At 35.0% G+C, this 17,756-nt stretch overlaps 10 protein-coding genes across 10 annotated transcripts; 2 read left to right on the top strand and 8 right to left on the bottom strand. All coding sequences in view use genetic code 12, as the record gives it.

The window, feature by feature from the left end:
• Positions 1–354: 354 nt before the first annotated feature.
• CD36_52550 (mitochondrial tryptophanyl-tRNA synthetase, putative) lies at positions 355–1,551 on the bottom strand (the record flags this gene model as incomplete). Its single annotated transcript, XM_002420514.1, has 1 exon — positions 355–1,551. The coding sequence occupies one exon, from the start codon at positions 1,549–1,551 to the stop codon at positions 355–357; it is 1,197 nt and encodes a 398-aa protein (XP_002420559.1).
• A 280-nt stretch (positions 1,552–1,831) lies between these two features.
• CD36_52540 (beta' regulatory subunit of casein kinase 2, putative) lies at positions 1,832–2,644 on the bottom strand (the record flags this gene model as incomplete). Its single annotated transcript, XM_002420513.1, has 1 exon — positions 1,832–2,644. The coding sequence occupies one exon, from the start codon at positions 2,642–2,644 to the stop codon at positions 1,832–1,834; it is 813 nt and encodes a 270-aa protein (XP_002420558.1).
• Positions 2,645–3,076: 432 nt separating this feature from the next.
• CD36_52530 (histone transcription regulator, putative) lies at positions 3,077–6,052 on the top strand (the record flags this gene model as incomplete). Its single annotated transcript, XM_002420512.1, has 1 exon — positions 3,077–6,052. One exon carries the CDS (start codon positions 3,077–3,079, stop codon positions 6,050–6,052), a length of 2,976 nt encoding a protein of 991 aa, XP_002420557.1.
• A 72-nt stretch (positions 6,053–6,124) lies between these two features.
• On the bottom strand, positions 6,125–7,747 carry CD36_52520 (cytochrome c assembly flavoprotein, putative; the record flags this gene model as incomplete). Its single annotated transcript, XM_002420511.1, has 1 exon — positions 6,125–7,747. One exon carries the CDS (start codon positions 7,745–7,747, stop codon positions 6,125–6,127), a length of 1,623 nt encoding a protein of 540 aa, XP_002420556.1.
• A 200-nt stretch (positions 7,748–7,947) lies between these two features.
• CD36_52510 (cytosolic iron-sulfur protein assembly protein, putative) lies at positions 7,948–9,090 on the top strand (the record flags this gene model as incomplete). Its single annotated transcript, XM_002420510.1, has 1 exon — positions 7,948–9,090. The coding sequence occupies one exon, from the start codon at positions 7,948–7,950 to the stop codon at positions 9,088–9,090; it is 1,143 nt and encodes a 380-aa protein (XP_002420555.1).
• Positions 9,091–9,141: 51 nt separating this feature from the next.
• Positions 9,142–9,981, bottom strand: CD36_52500 (syntaxin, putative; the record flags this gene model as incomplete). The annotated part of the gene is made up of 1 exon (XM_002420509.1): positions 9,142–9,981. The coding sequence occupies one exon, from the start codon at positions 9,979–9,981 to the stop codon at positions 9,142–9,144; it is 840 nt and encodes a 279-aa protein (XP_002420554.1).
• Positions 9,982–10,306: 325 nt separating this feature from the next.
• On the bottom strand, positions 10,307–11,269 carry CD36_52490 (thioredoxin reductase, putative; the record flags this gene model as incomplete). Its single annotated transcript, XM_002420508.1, has 1 exon — positions 10,307–11,269. The coding sequence occupies one exon, from the start codon at positions 11,267–11,269 to the stop codon at positions 10,307–10,309; it is 963 nt and encodes a 320-aa protein (XP_002420553.1).
• A 947-nt stretch (positions 11,270–12,216) lies between these two features.
• Positions 12,217–14,871, bottom strand: CD36_52480 (zinc finger-containing transcription factor, putative; the record flags this gene model as incomplete). Its single annotated transcript, XM_002420507.1, has 1 exon — positions 12,217–14,871. One exon carries the CDS (start codon positions 14,869–14,871, stop codon positions 12,217–12,219), a length of 2,655 nt encoding a protein of 884 aa, XP_002420552.1.
• A 466-nt stretch (positions 14,872–15,337) lies between these two features.
• On the bottom strand, positions 15,338–16,462 carry CD36_52470 (D-xylulose reductase, putative; the record flags this gene model as incomplete). The annotated part of the gene is made up of 1 exon (XM_002420506.1): positions 15,338–16,462. One exon carries the CDS (start codon positions 16,460–16,462, stop codon positions 15,338–15,340), a length of 1,125 nt encoding a protein of 374 aa, XP_002420551.1.
• Positions 16,463–16,767: 305 nt separating this feature from the next.
• CD36_52460 (conserved hypothetical protein) lies at positions 16,768–17,718 on the bottom strand (the record flags this gene model as incomplete). The annotated part of the gene is made up of 1 exon (XM_002420505.1): positions 16,768–17,718. The coding sequence occupies one exon, from the start codon at positions 17,716–17,718 to the stop codon at positions 16,768–16,770; it is 951 nt and encodes a 316-aa protein (XP_002420550.1).
• Between the last annotated feature and the right edge of the window lie 38 nt (positions 17,719–17,756).

Genomic DNA, 17,756 nt, shown 5'->3' with positions numbered 1-17,756 from the left:
AATGGTAGTGTGAAATCTTAAGAACAAAGAAATCACCCTCAGCTTTATTTCGCAACCCTGTTTTTTTTTTCCTCTCTCTGTGGGAAGAGGATGTTTTATTTGGGTGTTAAAACACTACCCACCCTCCCATCATGATGATTGCTGGTGATTATATCAAGACTTGATAACACAAACACGTGAGAACCATCACCACAACTACCCTTTTAGACGTGTAATATACCACAAACTCACTTTATCACTTTTAGTCGATTAGATTCTATATTACAATTATATATATATGTATATTTACAAGTAATTTAGAATAGTCTATGAGTAATATATGTACAATATAAACAAAGCTCTTTCGTTTGAGCACTAATCCATACCTATGATTTGTTTCACTTGGTGCAAGTTAACCAGCGCCATCTCTCTGGCTTTGTCTCTTCCTTGAGAACAAATAGTATCCAAGTATGCCTTATCTTTCATTAACTCTTCATACAATTGTCTTTTGTCGTCAAATTCACTAATAATAACTTCAGTGACATAGTCCTTTAATTGCTTATGGTCAACAAAATCAGACATATCCTTAACCACTTCATCGACAGGCTTATTGGAAATACCTGAAACAATGTTTATCAAGTTGGATACACCTGGTCGCTCAATTGGGTCATAATATATCGACCCTTGTACGGAATCAGTTGTTGCCTTTCTGATTTTTAGTTGAATGTCTTCTGGAGAGTCTGTCACATACACACAAGAAGTTGCAATGGGATCTGATTTCGACATTTTCTTCTTTGGGTTTTTAAGTGACAAGATCTTTTTTGCTGGAGTCAAGAGTGTTTTCGGAAGAGGAAAAACATTGGTCTTATAAGTACTATTAAATGTTTTAGCAATGTTTCGACACAATTCTAAATGCTGGGATTGATCGTCACCAACTGGAACATGCGTTGATTTATATAACAAGATATCTGCTGCCTGTAAAGCCGGATAGCAAAATAACCCTGCTTTGGTCTTTTCCAACACATTATCCTCCAATATCGAACTGTCATCCAGTTGTTGTGCCTTCAGTTTCCATTGCGTCATTCTATTCAAGGCCCCCATGCTTGTCATACAAGTGAGGTACCAATTCAACTCAGAATGTTCGGGCACACTGCTTTGGAAAAATAGTGTACATTTGGATGTGTCTAATCCACTGGCTATTAAGCTCGCAATGGCTGCATACCGATACTCTTTAAACTCTATGGGATCCTTGGGGATAGTGATAGCATGCAAATCAGCTATGCCATATATGAATTTATTGGTAGGATCAGTGTTTGATTCCGACAAGGTCCTCCAACTTTTAACTGCACCCAAATAATTACCCAAATGAATTCGTCCCGTTGGTTGAATCATGGAGAAAACTGTCGAGTTGGAAGGAATGACTAGTTTATTTTGACTAACCTCCTGGACAGTATTTGTGCCTCTTGTAGTTGTGGTTAGAGGCCGACAACATCGGCGTAAAGTATGTATCGACTTTAACGACATTTGGAGGGAAGGGGGTTGTGTGGACACTAGTGCAACTGTTTTCGTCATTTTTTTTTTTTTCATTTACACATCTTTTTTTTTTTCTGGTTCAACTTTACAACCATTCATCACCAACCAACCAACATCTGTTATTCTTTTAAAATTTATGTATCTTCTATTAAGCTAAAAACCTATACACGAATCCTATTTGTAACAATTAAAGTAGAACCTAAATACCTGGTTGTATTGCATATCATTACAATGCAAATGTGTTACACTCTGTTCTTACCAAGCGCTCCCTTTATTTATGTATATATTGAACATTCTATTATTTACAGAATTGGTGGTGTTACTTTTGATTTGGCGACAGACTCTTGTATTGCGAAGAAACATTTTGTAGTTGTTTGTTGTTACTGTTATTGTTATTATCTTGTGTCTCCTCGTCATCACCGTTTGTTATAAACCCTCCAACAACATTATCAATTTGTATACCATTCTTTCTCAATCTGTTTTCCAACTTCAATCTTTGTAATTCCCTCCATCTGTTCAACTTTGAATATTCGTGCAATTTGAATCCAAATACTCTTGGCACATATGTATCCTTTGCATGTATTGGAACGGTATTTGGAAAGTTTTGGAAAAACATGGCTGGGAATGAAGTCCCAAAATATGCACCATCAATAACTGAATGTCTTCCTGATTTAGGATTGTATAGATCTTCACATTTAGAACAATACAATTTAACCGAAGCCATCCTTGGCTGGTCATTCAAACCTATTGGTAGTAAAGGGTTTAGTTGACAATGTACCCTAGGACAATAGCCAAAATCGCCACTTCTGAATTTCTCAAACATTTTATTTAACCCACGAGTAGTTAAAATATATCTAGCATGAATCAACCCATACAATATACGAGCATTATGTTCCAAACTATCTTTATGTTCTTCTGGTTGCAGTTCTATATCTATAACATCTGTTATTATGTCTATTAAAGTTGGTAATTTGGAAACTTCCAGATTCAACCCTGTCAAATTGAATCGGTCTCGAATGTATTCATCGTCAATATCACAAAAGTATTCATTTCCCTTTATACCTAAAAACAAGTCTATCCAATATTCGGTGAAATCGGAACTCGAATCTGTCACATATTCCTCGTTGGCCATCTTGCTTTAACTATCAAATGTGAAACAAACAAAACAAAAAAAGAAAAGTAATAATTCAGGTATATTTAATTTCAACTGGGAATGAAAACAGGATTAGTAATGACTAAAGGTTTAGATGTATTTCTAATAGTAGTGATGGTAAATGTCTCCGTACTTGTTTTCACTCTTTTTTTTTTTTTACCTCTTCTTCTTCCTAATCTCTCTCTCTTTTGATTAAAGTATGTGTAATTTATATGAGGCAAATAACGGAAGACGAAAGAAAAAAAACTTTTTGTTGTGGTTTAGTTTTTTTTGTTTCAATGTACACGCCCCCACACCCTCCAGTTTGTTGTTATTATTGTTTATTCTTTGCGACACCCATATCCACTACCTTATTATCGAGAGTTGTATTGAAACACAACCTTTGTTTTGAATCCTTCAAAATTATTGGCAATGAAGTTTTTAAAATTACCTCAACTGTATCATAAGGGAGGGATTCATTCCATTGATGTTAATCAGGACAACACTATTTTAGTTTCTGGTGGGGTGGATAAAAAAATTGGGGTTTGGGATTTGAAAAAATTGATAGAATTGTCAAAATTAGTACTGGTAAACAACTCTCCAGAAGTTAGACTAAAATTGAAATCACTTGAACCCAAGCAAAACATCACTTGTCACGAGAGTTTAGTTAATGTGGTGAGGTTTTTTAAAGGGGATAATAAGAGATTCGTATCTAGTGATGTTGATGGAAATGTTTTCTTCCATGTTTTGCATGAACAACTTGAGACCGAGACAAAGCAATTATTCCCCTTCAAAGGTCTGAAAACACAAGTGAAAACCCCGGTTGTGGACTTGTCTATTTCTGCAGATAACAGATTGGTAGCATGGAGTACAAATGATGGGAAAGTGTATTTGTATGATGTTGTGAAAGACACATTCCAGGAATTGACATCGATATGTCATGAAAAACCAATTATACAAAGAAGTATTGCCTTTGATCCGTCAAATAATTATTTGATAACTGTTGGAGATGACACTCAAATAAATGTGTTCCAATATCTGTATGAAAAAGACGACAATAATACCTACAAGTTTCGATTGATTTATAAGATATCCAAATTGTTTAGTCAAAATCCATTGAATGTAAGATACAAAAGAATATCCTGGTCACCTGATGGAAATTTAGTGTCTATCCCTACGGCATCAAAGAATCAAACAATGTTAATATCTTTGATTTCACGATCGGAAAAATGGACTAACATTGAAAGTTTAGTAGGGCATGATTTTGCTTGTGATGTGGTTAAATTCAACCCTAAAATTTTTTCATCAAGAGAACATGACACAAGCAAAGTTCATTCAGTTATTGCATCTGGTGGTTCCGATAGAACCATGGCTATTTGGAACACTTCAAAGTCAACACCAATTACAGTACTACAAGATGCTGTTCAAGGAGAAATACTCGATATCACATGGACTACCGATGGTACATCTTTATTGTTCTGTACATCACAAGGTAAGTTATGCATTGGGAACTTTGAACCTAATGAATTGGGTTATGCATTTAGTCAAGAGACAATGGAGAGATTTGTACAATTGCAAAACAACTTGGTCGAGCCTATGAATTTTAGATATCCACACGAGCAGACCGTTGGGAATCGGAAACAGCTACCACCAATTGAATTTTTAAATCAAAAAAATGCAATATCGACAACTTCACTGTCAAGTATAACTGAAAATGACGAAAAAAAATCAGAAGAGAATGTTAGTATGTCTAGTCAAAGCAAATCAACTACTGCAAAGGGTGGAGTCATAACTCCAGAGGTAATTGCCCCTCCAAAATTACAATCGTTGGATGATGATGTTGATGATAACGATGAAGAAGATGATGGAAAGGGCAGTATGCTAGATTCTGTTATGAATGATCGTGCTGAAGCAAGCCCACGGAAGTCAAATAAACAAAAAAACATTGCGTCTGCGGTGTCAGAACCCACTGGTCAGTCGCTTTCATTTAATAAACAGAAAGTAACCACAAAAAATGGGAAAAGACGTATCCAGCCAATGTTAATATCCAGTGGGAATTCTGCCTCCTCGGTTTTACCTAGATCAAATAGTGTGGTAAAACCTGTTGCAAATAATATCAAGTCTTCCATGGAATTTGATAAACCTTCGTATTCCGTTTCTGAAGAGTTTTATAAACAGAACAAAAGACCTAGAACTGAAGATACTACTGGTGGTGGTATTAACAAAAAGTTGAAGCGCGAAATGGAACCAGTCAAATTTATTGGGTCAGTTATACTTAATCCAAACACATCATTTTCAAAAATTAGACTAGCAACCCCTAAAGTTAGACTTTTTTTCCAATTGAAAAGCAAGACCGATGATGGTATGTTTATACTTGACATTAAGAATGGATCTGGTAATGAATCTAAACCATCAAGGTTGACTTATTTGAAAAAGGATAAAGAGATCTGGTGTGATTTTGTGCCCAAGTATATCCAATTAGCTACAGAAGGCTCAAATTTTTGGGCTGTCACTACGCTGGATGGAACAATTTTAACATATTCACATGTTTCTGGTAAAAGACTTTTACCATCAATTGTTTTGGGATCACCAGTATCGTTTCTTGAAAGTTACGAGAAGTATATGATGGCAGTTACTTGTATTGGAGAGTTGTATGTTTGGGATATGGAGGCAAAGAAAAATGTACTCAAGTGTTCAATAAGTCCATTATTGGAACTATATAATAAAGAAGGGTTGGTTAAATCTGACAATATCACTTTATGTGCAGTAACATCTTTTGGTATACCGTTGATCACGTTATCCAATGGGTCAGGATATTTGTTTAATAAAGATTTAGGAGTTTGGCAAACGATTACAGAATCTTGGTGGTGTTTTGGTTCTCATTATTGGGATAGCACGGAAACCAGCACCACCAAACAACCACAAACTATGAATATGTTTAATGATGAACAATCAATTATAGAACTTTTAGAGCACAAAACAAACGAAGAAATATTGAGAAAGACTAGGACTGGTAGAGGTAAATATTTCAATAAGATATCCAAGAATATGTTGATGAAAGAAGGATTCGAAAGTTTGGAAAACACAATTTCAATAAGTCATTTAGAAAATCGAATTTTATGTTGTGAATTGTTAGGGGAAAATAAAGATTTCCATAAATTTTTCACCACTTATGTACAAAGAATATGTGAATTGGGTTTTAAAGCTAAATTATTTGAAGTATGTGATGAATTATTGGGTCCTATTGATGCACCTTCCAATGAGAGTGATTGGGATCCAAAAATTTGTGGATTTGACAAAAGAGAATTATTAAAAGAGGTAATAACTTCTTGTTCACAATTTAGAGATGCTCAAAGGGTATTGGTTCATTTTGGTAAAAAGATTGGTGTTGTAGTGGATGAGCTTTGATATACGAGAGCAAAGACAAAATACGATATATTATATATATATATATTTACATGTAAGTCTATAGTCTATAGTCTATAGTTTATATACATTTGAGTTATCCCAATTTTTGTCTCCCAACAATCCACTGATTGGACCTTGTTTATTTCTAACCAAATCTTTTGATCCAGCAACATAATCAACAAATCCTTCAGGTCCACATACAATCGCTAAACTGGCCGTCTTTTTGGGGAGTTGAATAGTTTTGCTCGCTTGGTGCAATCCACTTTCAAATACTTCTCCTCTATCTTCTGGTTTTTGAACCAATTTTGTCGTCATATCTGAATCAAACGACTTTCCTTGTTGTTCTTTTTGTAATCTTAATTGTTCAATTTCATCCCCAGTTAAAAATTTAGATTTTTCTTCTAAAGTTTTTGGAGTGATGTAATTTGGTATACCAGGTGGTTTAATGTCTTTAGCATTCAAAACAGTCTTTGGTTGATCGTCATAATGGTAAGTGATATTGATTCGATCTAATTTATCCAAGAATAACAAAAATCTTTGTAAAATACCTAATTCGCCTGGATGTCTTGCAGAATAATGAATATCAACATGTCCCAAATATGGTTTTTTCGAAAATAATACTTGTAATATTGGTGCAATACCTGTACCAGCTGCATAAAATACAATATTATCGACATCAGGTAAATTATTTACTCGTTTAACGGTTTCTATCATATTATCAGCCTCTACTTTAGAAGGCAAATCTTTGAAAATTGGACGTTTGTGTAATTTATGTAAAGGATGATAAGGAAATTTATATTCAATATTGGGGCCCCTTAATTCCAACTCTTCGCCAACGTTACGATCAGTTATGTACTTGGAAACTTCACCATCATTATATCTCTTAACATAAAGACACATTGTGCCATGTCTATCATATTCGTCTATTTCAGGATTGATGACTTTCAATAAAGGTTCTTTTTCACCAGATCGGGTATACTCAGATTTTAAGTAATATAATGGTAAAGGAGTATAAGATCTGACTACATTGATATCTGGTTGTTTGATTTCTACTGACCAGAATTTATCACCCTTCCATAAACTCTTCCCCTCTGGATCGGTTCCATGACTATACTCCCAATGGAAAAATTTAGGAGTTATCTCAATAATATAATGATCATCATCGATTTTCTCCTTGTGGGTAACAATAAACTTGTGGAACTCTTCGGGGTTTAATAAATCTGAACTATCTTCACCTTCTTCGGTATCTGTCATCCATACATGGTATGCATACCCTGACCATACTAATACAATCACTGTCAATATTTTCGGTACATATCTTGTCCATCGAGTAATTGATTTTGGTTTTTCAATCAAATTTGTATATTCATCTTGATTTGGTAGATTGGGATATTCAAATGATACTCTTTTATGCTTTAATTTGGGAATATATGGTTTATTGTCTTTGTGCATTAATTGTTCAATACCTGTATTTTCCATAGGAGCAGGTGCTGATCTTGATGTTGTTGGTTTTATATTAAATGACCCAACATCAGTTTTATCATCTTGCTTTGAGGGTATATTCTTGTGCTCCAGAGACTGACTGTTTTCTTCTTCTTGTTCGGGTTTTTTCGAGTTTGTTGAGTTGAATCGACGAAAGTTGATTAAACGACTTCTATGAATAGGATACTGTCTAATTTGGCGAAGTCCCAACATAGTTCCCTTTCCCACGCTTTGACACAACAAATATTAGTCCTAAACTTCTTTAACAAAAAAAAAATTTGGAAACAAAAGTAGATTCAATCGGAGAATCTTCACCACACCAATAGAAAAAAAAAAAAAAAAGAAAGAAGCTGAATCAAGGCAAACAAGTGTTGTCTTCCCATTCACTAATTATACATTATACTACATTCTATATGGTTGAATTACTACACTCCATAAAGGCGCATAACGATAAGGCTTGGAGTGTCTCTGTCCATCCTACTTTACCAATTATTGCCACGGCATCTACAGACAAGTCCACAAAACTATACAAGCTCTCCACTAAACAGAAATTCCCATTAGTTGCTGAGTTAGAAGATACCCATAAAAGATCAATACGTTCAGTTGCATTTAAACCTCCCTTAGGTGGAGTTGATGCCCCTAAATTGGATTTTTTAGACTTACCAGCATTAGCAGCCGGTTCCTTTGATTCCACAATTAGTGTATGGGGAATTGATGAACCGGACGTTGAATATGATATTGATGAAGTGGTTGCTAATCAAAAGGAAATACTTACTAGTCCTAATAATGAATGGAATTTAATGGCAATTATAGAAGGTCATGAGAATGAAGTAAAAGCTGTTGATTGGAATTTCCAAGGGCAATATTTAGCTTCTTGTTCAAGAGATAAAACTGTTTGGATATGGGAAACTGATCCAGAAACTTTAGAAGAATTTGAATGTGTTGCCGTGTTGAATGATCATTCACAAGATGTGAAGAATGTTTCTTGGCATCCATCAATGAATATATTGGCCAGTTCTTCTTATGATGATACAATTAGAATATATCAACAAGATATCGCTGGGGATGAATGGTCTTGTGTTGGTATTTTGAATGGACACGAGGGAACTGTTTGGTGTTCGAAATTTGAAAGTTTTAAAAGTCCCACGGCTGATTCAAGTATTTTAAGATTAGTTTCTGCTAGTGATGATTTGTCAGTGAGAATATGGGTAGCAAAAAGAGAGGAAGAGGAAGATAAACCAGAACTACCAAGTTCGATCAAGCATACCAAGGAAATGGTATGGGAAGTAGAATCTGTTTTACCTGCCGTTCACAAGTATCCCGTTTATTCTGTGGCGTGGTCTTCATTAACAGGGAAAATTGCCAGTGCTGGCTCTGATGGCAAAATCGTTGTGTATTCAGAAGCTGAAAAGGGGAAATGGGTAATCGATTCTGTTCATGAAGGGTCACATGGAGTTCATGAAATAAACTGTGTGATTTGGGCACAGTTGGATGATGAGAACGAAATATTGGTGAGTGCTGGAGACGATGGATATGTGAATTTGTGGAACGTATAGACTTTAATATAGATTGTGGAAATATAGAAGTTCCTCTATATATATTTATTTCTAAAAAATCAACCCTATTAAAATTATAAACGATACTATACCAACAAGTATTAAGAAACAACATAATAACCTTCCACTAGAACTCTTCTGATATCTTTCTGCTCTGCGAAGTTCATTTGATGCTTCTCTTGCATTTGAATTATAACTGAAAATATTATTTTCAATACTATCAATTTGAAACTGTTGTTCATTCACTATGGATGACAAGTTGCTGAAAATATCATTGATTTCTTGTGTGTCCTGTTGGATCTGATGTATTTCTCGTTCACGTTCTTGAATAAGTAACGTTTGTTGTTCCAACTCTTCAGCATTAATGGGTTCATAAGTGATTTGTACCTGTTGTTGTTGTTGTTGTTGTTGTTGAGCTGTTCCAGGTTCTGCCTCCAGCAAGTTAGATCCATCTTCGGGCAACTGGGTTGTTTGACATGATTCAAATCTCTTTTGAAAGTTATTGAAATTTGCCAAACTGTCTCTTATTAGCTTTATTTGTATTGCTTCCTTTTGTTTGAGATAGTTCACTGTTTCCACATCCTCATGTTCTCGTTCTGTTGCCACTATAGATGCATTCAACTGTTTCACAAATTTATTCACTTTTTTGAATGCATCAGTGGTTTTTCTAAATTGACCACTTAAACTTTCAGATAATGTTGTGTCAGTTTTATCCTTTTCTAATTTTGCTAAATCCAGACGTATAGACGATAAGAGTTCTGAATTGATAAAATGTAATTGATTCTCTATAGTTGTTGATAAGCTGTCAAATTCCGGATAATCCTTGTATCTATGAGAATTATTTGTCGCAGTTCTTTCTAAATCTTCACTAAACGGTGTATTAAAAGACATGATAATGGTTGGAGTTTGTTAACATAAGAAGTTAGGGTAATTGATAACAAATTTCTCCTCTAGTTAATAAACAAAATGTGACCGCAGTGCAAATCTCAAGTGTTTGTCTGGAGGAGTCGTGTAGTCTTACCCTTTTTTATCCGATAACACCCAATATTTCTTCAACTCTACAAACCTCTTACAGAACCATCGTTCATGGATAGTAATTTCCCTTGAGAAGGGCAATACAGTAGTATAAACTAAAATCTATAAATATTTATATGTACGTAAATTGAAACAAAACTATGTAAAACTCAATTCTACCAGATTGTATTGTTCAAAACATCTAAGCTTCTTGTTCGGAAATGAATTTTTCACATTCCAAAGCAGCCATACATCCACTACCAGCAGAAGTAATGGCTTGTCTATAAATTTTATCTTGGACATCACCAGCTGCAAACACACCTTCAATGGAAGTAGAAGCAGTTCCTGGGGTGGTTTGAATGTAACCAGCTTCGTCGGTCTTGAGTTGGTCAGCAAAAATCTTGGTGGCTGGGATGTGACCAATGGCATAGAACAAACCATTGACTTGTAAATCTTTTTCTTCTTTAGTTTTGTTGTTGACAACTCTTAATGATTTCAATAATTTACCATCACCTTTAGCTTCCAAAGCTTCAGTGTTCCATAATACTTCAATTTTGTCATTGTTGGTGACTCTCTTTTGCATAATTGTGGATGCTCTCAAAACGTCTCTTCTGACCAATAAAAACACTTTAGAAGCATATTTGGTCAAGAAAATGGCCTCTTCACAAGCAGAATCACCACCACCAATTACAGCCAATGGGTTGTTTCTGAAAATTGGAACAGCACCATCACAAACAGCACAGGCAGAAATACCTTGTTGCCAATAAGTTTCTTCCCCAGGTAAATGCATTCTCTTGGCAGATGCACCAGTAGCAATAATAACGGCATCAGTAGTGATTGGTTCTGCATCTTCATTCCATTCAGTCCATAATTTGAAAGGTCTCTTGGAGAAATCAACTTTGGAGATGGTCTCAGTGATAATTTCGGTACCGAATCTTTGTGATTGTTCCTTCATTTTTTCCATCAATTCAGATCCTCCAATACCATTTGGGAACCCTGGGAAATTTTCAATATCAGTGGTTGTAGTCAATTGACCACCAGCTGCAATACCATTAGCCAACATACCTTCGTATAAAGTTGGTTTAATTTCTGCTCTGGCCAAGTAAATAGCAGCAGTGTGGGCAGCTGGACCGGATCCAATAATAGTGACTTTGTGGTGTACCATTGTTTAAAATTATGTAATATATGTGTGAAATAAATGTGAATATGGTTTTATTTTATAAAAGATGTTGATAAAATTTAACTTTTGGAAGAAGGAAAAAAAATATCCGGTGGAATTATTAACTTATATATATTTCAATTGATGTTTCTTTTTTTTTTTTTTTTCTGTTTCTTCTTCTCGAACTGTTCTAATTGATTTGTCATATGAAAAAAAGGTATTTAACAATTATTGTTAGTTGTTTCTTCTTAGTCGCGCCTAAGAAAAAGTTTTCTCGTCCTATATTGCTGACAAAATCAATTCGCCAGTCTAGAACATTATTTTCTGCCAACTAACTTAACAGATTAATAATCGACTTGACCTGGCCTTCGTTTATTTGTTACACATGTATAAGCCTATTTCTTTCTTCTGGACTTGGCTTATATTTACAAGATTGTACCGTTCTTTTTTTTTTTGCTTTATCTCTCTGATTACGTGAAATCTGGACTAACTTACGAATCTAAAATATGGGATTATAGATTAGATCTTTCTCTCACCCTGCTCCTTGTTTATGCACCTCACTTAAAAGAAATACAAAAAAGGGAAGTCTAATCACGCCATTAAATAAAACCCAAGTCTTCTTAAAAATCATTGCTAACCCCATGATAGTATGGTATTTGTCATTATAAATACTTTTATTTGATTTTCATCTCAGAATTACCATTGACAAAACTTCAAGCAAAACCGATTTCGGCGCACAAAACTGTAGTAGCTACCAAGTACCGAGGAATTGATAATATTGTTTCTTTTTTTTTTTTTTTTGCAGACGCCGGAACCTAATTATTATCTAGACCTAAGAGATCTATGTCTGCTCTACATGATGATACTATAGACGTCAGTTTTCTAAGTATAAACTTTATTCTTTACTGAATTAAAAACTAGTAATACAAATAAAACCCTAAACACGTAATGAGCTAAAAGTCAATATTGAAATCCGTCCATTGATCAAACCATTGAATGTTTCCAAGCAAATTGTCGATTTCCGCTGAACTGTAGGTGTCAACAGGCTCTATGGATTGTACATTTGATGTTGAATCGGAGTTGACACTAACTGGAGAATCAACATCATTGGTGATCAGTTGACGAATATCACTGTTCCTATGTAAATGTTTTTCAAACACTTGATTGAATTCATTTGTTTTGGGTTGTGTTGAGCTTCCCTCGGTCGATTCTGAAGCAATACCCAACTGAGTGAAAGTCTGTTTGTTAACATCAGATGATCCATGATCAACCCCAATGCTATTCAATACACTGATATCTTCCTGTAATCTCAATGTCAAAATCCTATTGGCCATTTTCAACGCCCATATACATTCTCTGACCATTTTAAATCTCTCTCTGAACACCAACTTATTCTGCTCATTTCTAATAGGGGACTTACGTAGTATGGTTAATAATCTCATGGTATTTTTCAAAACTTCACGAGCTTGTTCAACAAAAGCCCCACCATTAATCAATGTAATTGCATTGACCCCAACATTAAACAACAAAAGTAAAACAGAATACCAAGGAGTATACAACAACCCTGCCTTGTTGGTTTTGTCCAAAACTTCAATTACCCCATTACAAGCATCAATCACCATCTCGACTTTTAATCCATGACTAGCGATTCTTCTACCAATATAGTTAAATAAAATCTTGCTATGAATACAAAGAACCAAGTCATAATAATGTAACTTCACTTGTGCCTTAACCAAAGAACTAGAATCATTCTTTTTATTGAAAAACAAGTCATTTCGGAACCCGTTTGCATTAAACCATTCGTGTAATTTAACCAATTCTGCATTTACTTGTTGATATTTAATCAAATGAGGATTATCTGTAGATGCTGTATGAACAAAGTTAGAAACTCGAGCAATATGAATTAATCCCAATGCTGGTAAAGTCAACCAATCGTCTTTTTCAGTTTCGTGTTTAAAATCAAAGCCCGGGAATTCATTATTAAAATCTTCATCTCGAATGCCACAATATCGACCAGTTTGCAACCCAAACACACGATCAAATGTAAATACGCACCAAAATATTCTTTTGGCTTTTAAGCGTTCATAAGCTGTTGATGAATAAAATTTAGCATTATCATGGGCAAATCCAAGACCCATAGATTTTACCATATCCATAGCTTGCCCCAATGCATGAGAACAGGATGTTTGTCTATGGGTGACTCTAAGATAAAGAGTAATCAACAACCACCCTTGTATCAATTCAAATGATTCCCATTCAAAACTGAGTATGGAAATGACTTTATAACCATATTTAAAAAGTTTCTCTTCAAGTTGCAACATTTCAATACTGGGGTTCTTTGGTTTCAGAATTTCACTAAACCTTATTGCCAAGGCATAAACGAGATAAAGCATGGCACTAAATAATCTTGTTTGATTACCTTTCGAATCATGATCGTCTTTATGCAACATTATTTGGTCTCTAAGTAACTTCTCGTATGCTCCAATTTGTTCTTTGAACACAGTTTCATGGAGAATAGCAAATAAAGGGTTGATTTCTTCAAAATAATATTTAGTTAAAAACTTGGAATCAAGTTTCGCCCCAAGATCAGGCAATGGAGGCAACTCTTCACTTGTAACATATTTGACACCAGACATGTTCCAGCCAAAATATTGGTATCTGGGAAGTGTGACTAATTGTTTCAGTTCCTCAGATAAATTAGAATACATTGATCTGCACAATTCAGCAATAAGCAAATTTTGATGCCGTCTGGAAAATCTCCATTTTGAACTGGTACAAAACAATGTCTCAGTGACAAACTCACTTTCAGGTTCATTTGAAAGCGGAGTTTTAAAAGTGTCTGTTGTACTGTTTGTTAATAAACTCTCAAGATAATGTACTCTATTTTCCAAATGATTAATGTACTCTTGTTGGTCATCTTTTTTAACTTCGGGTAACCCAAATGGTTCAGCAAATTTGGCACGCTTTTGTTCTGGTAATTCTGTGCCTTTCGTTCTTTTCTGAAATACCTTGTTACTGAAAGTACACTCTTTTGCCTGTTTTAAACAAGTGGCGCAGGGACACTCTCCTGAACATTTGATTTTGTGGCTACGACAACGATCACAGGCTTTCACAACCCTCATTCGTTGTCTTGATGCACCATTTTGATCAGGCGTATGACTTGTGTTTGTAGCAGTGGGTGAATGTGCTACTGGGGGTATTGGAGATGGTGACGATGCTTGTGGCTGTGACGGGGCTTGGTTGAGATGTTGGTACTGCTGTATTGGATGTAACTGTTGCAAAGGTTGACAATATCCAAACAGGGTTGACGCTGGTGCTGTCACCTGTGGTGTACCTTGAGGCTGAGCATGTCGAGCAGTACCTCCGAAGGAAGAGGTCAAATGTGTTGGGATCGGACCTGGTGTCGATGGTGGAAATTGTGAATGAAGATGGTCTCTTGCTGTACCCATTGAACCTAATGTTGCTGCTGCTGAGCTTTCTGCAGATTCTGTTTTGATATTGTTTTTTGCTTTCATTTCTTTTTCATCCCTTGATGTTTCTGGTGATGTAGTTGAATGTGAAATATTGTCTCGAGATGCCTGTGATGTATTAGAAGGGGTGTTGCTCATTGCCTTTCACTGGAAAGTTAAATTTTTATTATTTATGCAACACTCTCGACCAATTGATCTCAAATTGGTTATGATGGTTAAGTGAAAAGTTGATTTAATTGAGTGGAGTGTTCTCTTAGTGTACTGTAGATATGTTAAAATAAAGTTTGACACTCATGCGACTCGGAACAGCGAAGGGAAAAAAAACGGTTCGACAAAATTAGTCGTGCGAAGGGCTGGAAAATGGAATGAATAAAAAGGGTCGATAGTGATTACATTTTCCTTAATACAAGGGTTTCATAGAATGATAATAACTTAGAGTATTTTTTTTTGGATTGCATTATTGTCGAGTCTGCTAATAAAGTTTGCCTAGATGGATGATAGATATGTAGTCAAAACTACCACATCCATTTTACAAACTATACAAATGTAAAGCTACCCACAAATGATTATTAGCAATGATTAGACAGGCATAACTAAACCTAGCTCAACTGGTCAAATCAAAAACAATTTTCTTAACTTTATGTTTATCAAACATATCAAAAGCTTCTTTACTGTCCTCTAATTTAGCTTTATAATCAATAAAACTTGCCAAATCTCCTTTCATTTTTTCAAAAATAGCCAAAGATTCAGGAAATAATGACCATGAATGACATCTTCCAAACGACATATTAATGTTTTTTAAATATACATCTAATCCATTAAATGGAAATGGTTCGTGACCCATTCCAATCGATGAAATAAACCCATTTCTACGAACAGCATCAAAAGACGTTTTATGAGCAGCTGCAGACCCCACTACTTCTAAAACTGCATCAAAACCAACATTATCGGTTTCTTCACTGATATATTTATTTATGCCATCGGGTTCAGTATCAAAATTTATCACTTTAGTTGCACCTAATCTTTTAGCTTCTTCTAACCTAGATGGAACATTATCAACAACAACAACTTTGCCAAATCCAAAGTACTTCAAAATTCTCAAAGCACATAATCCAACTGGACCTGCTCCCAACTGTAATATTGTCGTTTCTTCAAATGATTGTGGTTTGATACCTTCTGCTGCTGGTATTGAAAGAAAATCTTTGATTTTTTTCACTCCATAATAACCAGTGGTGAAAATATCTGCCATAAGCACATAAACTGAATCATCAATATCATTATTGGAACTTGTTGAGGATGATGTTGGTGGTTTTTTGGTCAAGGTTGTCTCTGCATATGGTACACGAACATATTCTGCTTGTCCTCCATCTAAACCAATTTTTCCAAAAGTATTGGTAACATTACATTGTCCAGAATACCCATGTTTACAATACCAACATTCACCACATTCAATTGAAAAGTTACTAATTACATCATCTCCAATTGAAAACTTTGTAATATTATCACCAATGGCAACCACAGTACCAACGAATTCATGTCCCAAAATTGTACCCACTGGTCCTTTAATATGACCACGATAACTATGAAGATCAGTGCCACATAATCCAGAGTACCTAACTTTGACAATAACATCTTTGGGATCTTTGATCTTTGGTGTTGGTCTTTCCTCAGTTCTGACATCATAAGGTGCATAGAAGACAATTGCCTTCATTGAAGCTGGAATTGACATATTTTATGGTGTTCTTAAAAGGTTAAGATCAATCTAAAATACAAGCAGAAGTAAATAATCGTTTGTTGAAAAAAAAAAACAAAAACGAAGGGAGGAGAGTAAGGAGACGATTCTATGTGGGATTATAGTTCTAGGTTTGTATTATGAGAGAACGGAAATAGCAAGCGAAATTGTGTGGGGGTGGTGGTGGCGGTAGAGAATGATGCGGGTTTAGGTGTTTTTGTTTTTGGTTTCCGATTCACCTCGGCTAGGACGACAACGCATTCAATGCCAAATATAGGCTTTGTATATTCTATAAATCACCGTTATAATATAAATTTAAATAAACTATTCCACAAGATATCCTTAAGTCCTTGGAACATCTGTTTATAACCCATGAATCTATTTATTAGGTTATAGCTTACAAACAATAAAATATTCAAGCAGACAATATCGCCAATAAGTGCATAGCTGATGTATATCCAAAGCGTGATTAGTTTCAAACCAGTTGATCCTAAAGCTGGGAAGAAATCTTGAAACACACTGGAAAGTTTAAACACTAATGTATCAGTCAATATTTTACAGCTTGTAGTTGTTGCTGTTGATGATGATGATGATGTTGTTGTTGTTGTTCCAGTTGAATTTGGAGAATAAGTGATGCACTCGACATTTATTAATGATGCCAATAAGTTTCGGTATGCTAATTGAAGTACTTGCAAACTCGATAAATCATTATATTCATCGTATTGTAAAAAGTAAAACACATTTCGCAGATGACGTTCAAGCAAAATGCATTGGTCTAATATGTCTTGTGAATCTCTTAAAATATAGGTGAACATGTCACGAATAAAGTTATCAGAAAATGTAATCACATCACAAAACACAAATAATCTCCTCACAACTCCTTGGAAATAAACTCCTGATCCAATGATAAATGTTGTAAATCTAAGAGCTCTAACTGCCATTATCATAGCACTAGTCACAACATCCACTGTACGGGCCCAAAATGCTCTCCATGAAAAATCTCTCCATATTTGATCAAAATTCAAAATTATAAATGGAACATAACTGAAAATCCAATGGATATGATAATACTGTGTTTGTTGGTGGTGGTGGCTGTTTAGTAAATCCCTCTGGGATAATAGGTTATTTAATTGTTCTTCTCTCTCTGTCGGAGGTAAATGTTCTAAATGTGTCTGAAGTTGTGCCCTATGGAATAGTTCTATAAATGAAGCATCCAAGTCTCTGAATATGTCAATATCAATATTAGGGTCCATAATAAAAGCGGGGAACTGGTGTGAGTTTAGGGAAGAAG

The sequence above is a fragment of the Candida dubliniensis genome, chromosome 5 (assembly GCF_000026945.1).
Source record: "Candida dubliniensis CD36 chromosome 5, complete sequence".
NCBI classification, from domain to species: Eukaryota; Fungi; Ascomycota; class Pichiomycetes; order Serinales; family Debaryomycetaceae; genus Candida; species Candida dubliniensis.
The sequence above is the reverse complement of the archived record's forward strand: the minus strand, read 5'-3'. Positions and strand labels throughout refer to the sequence as shown.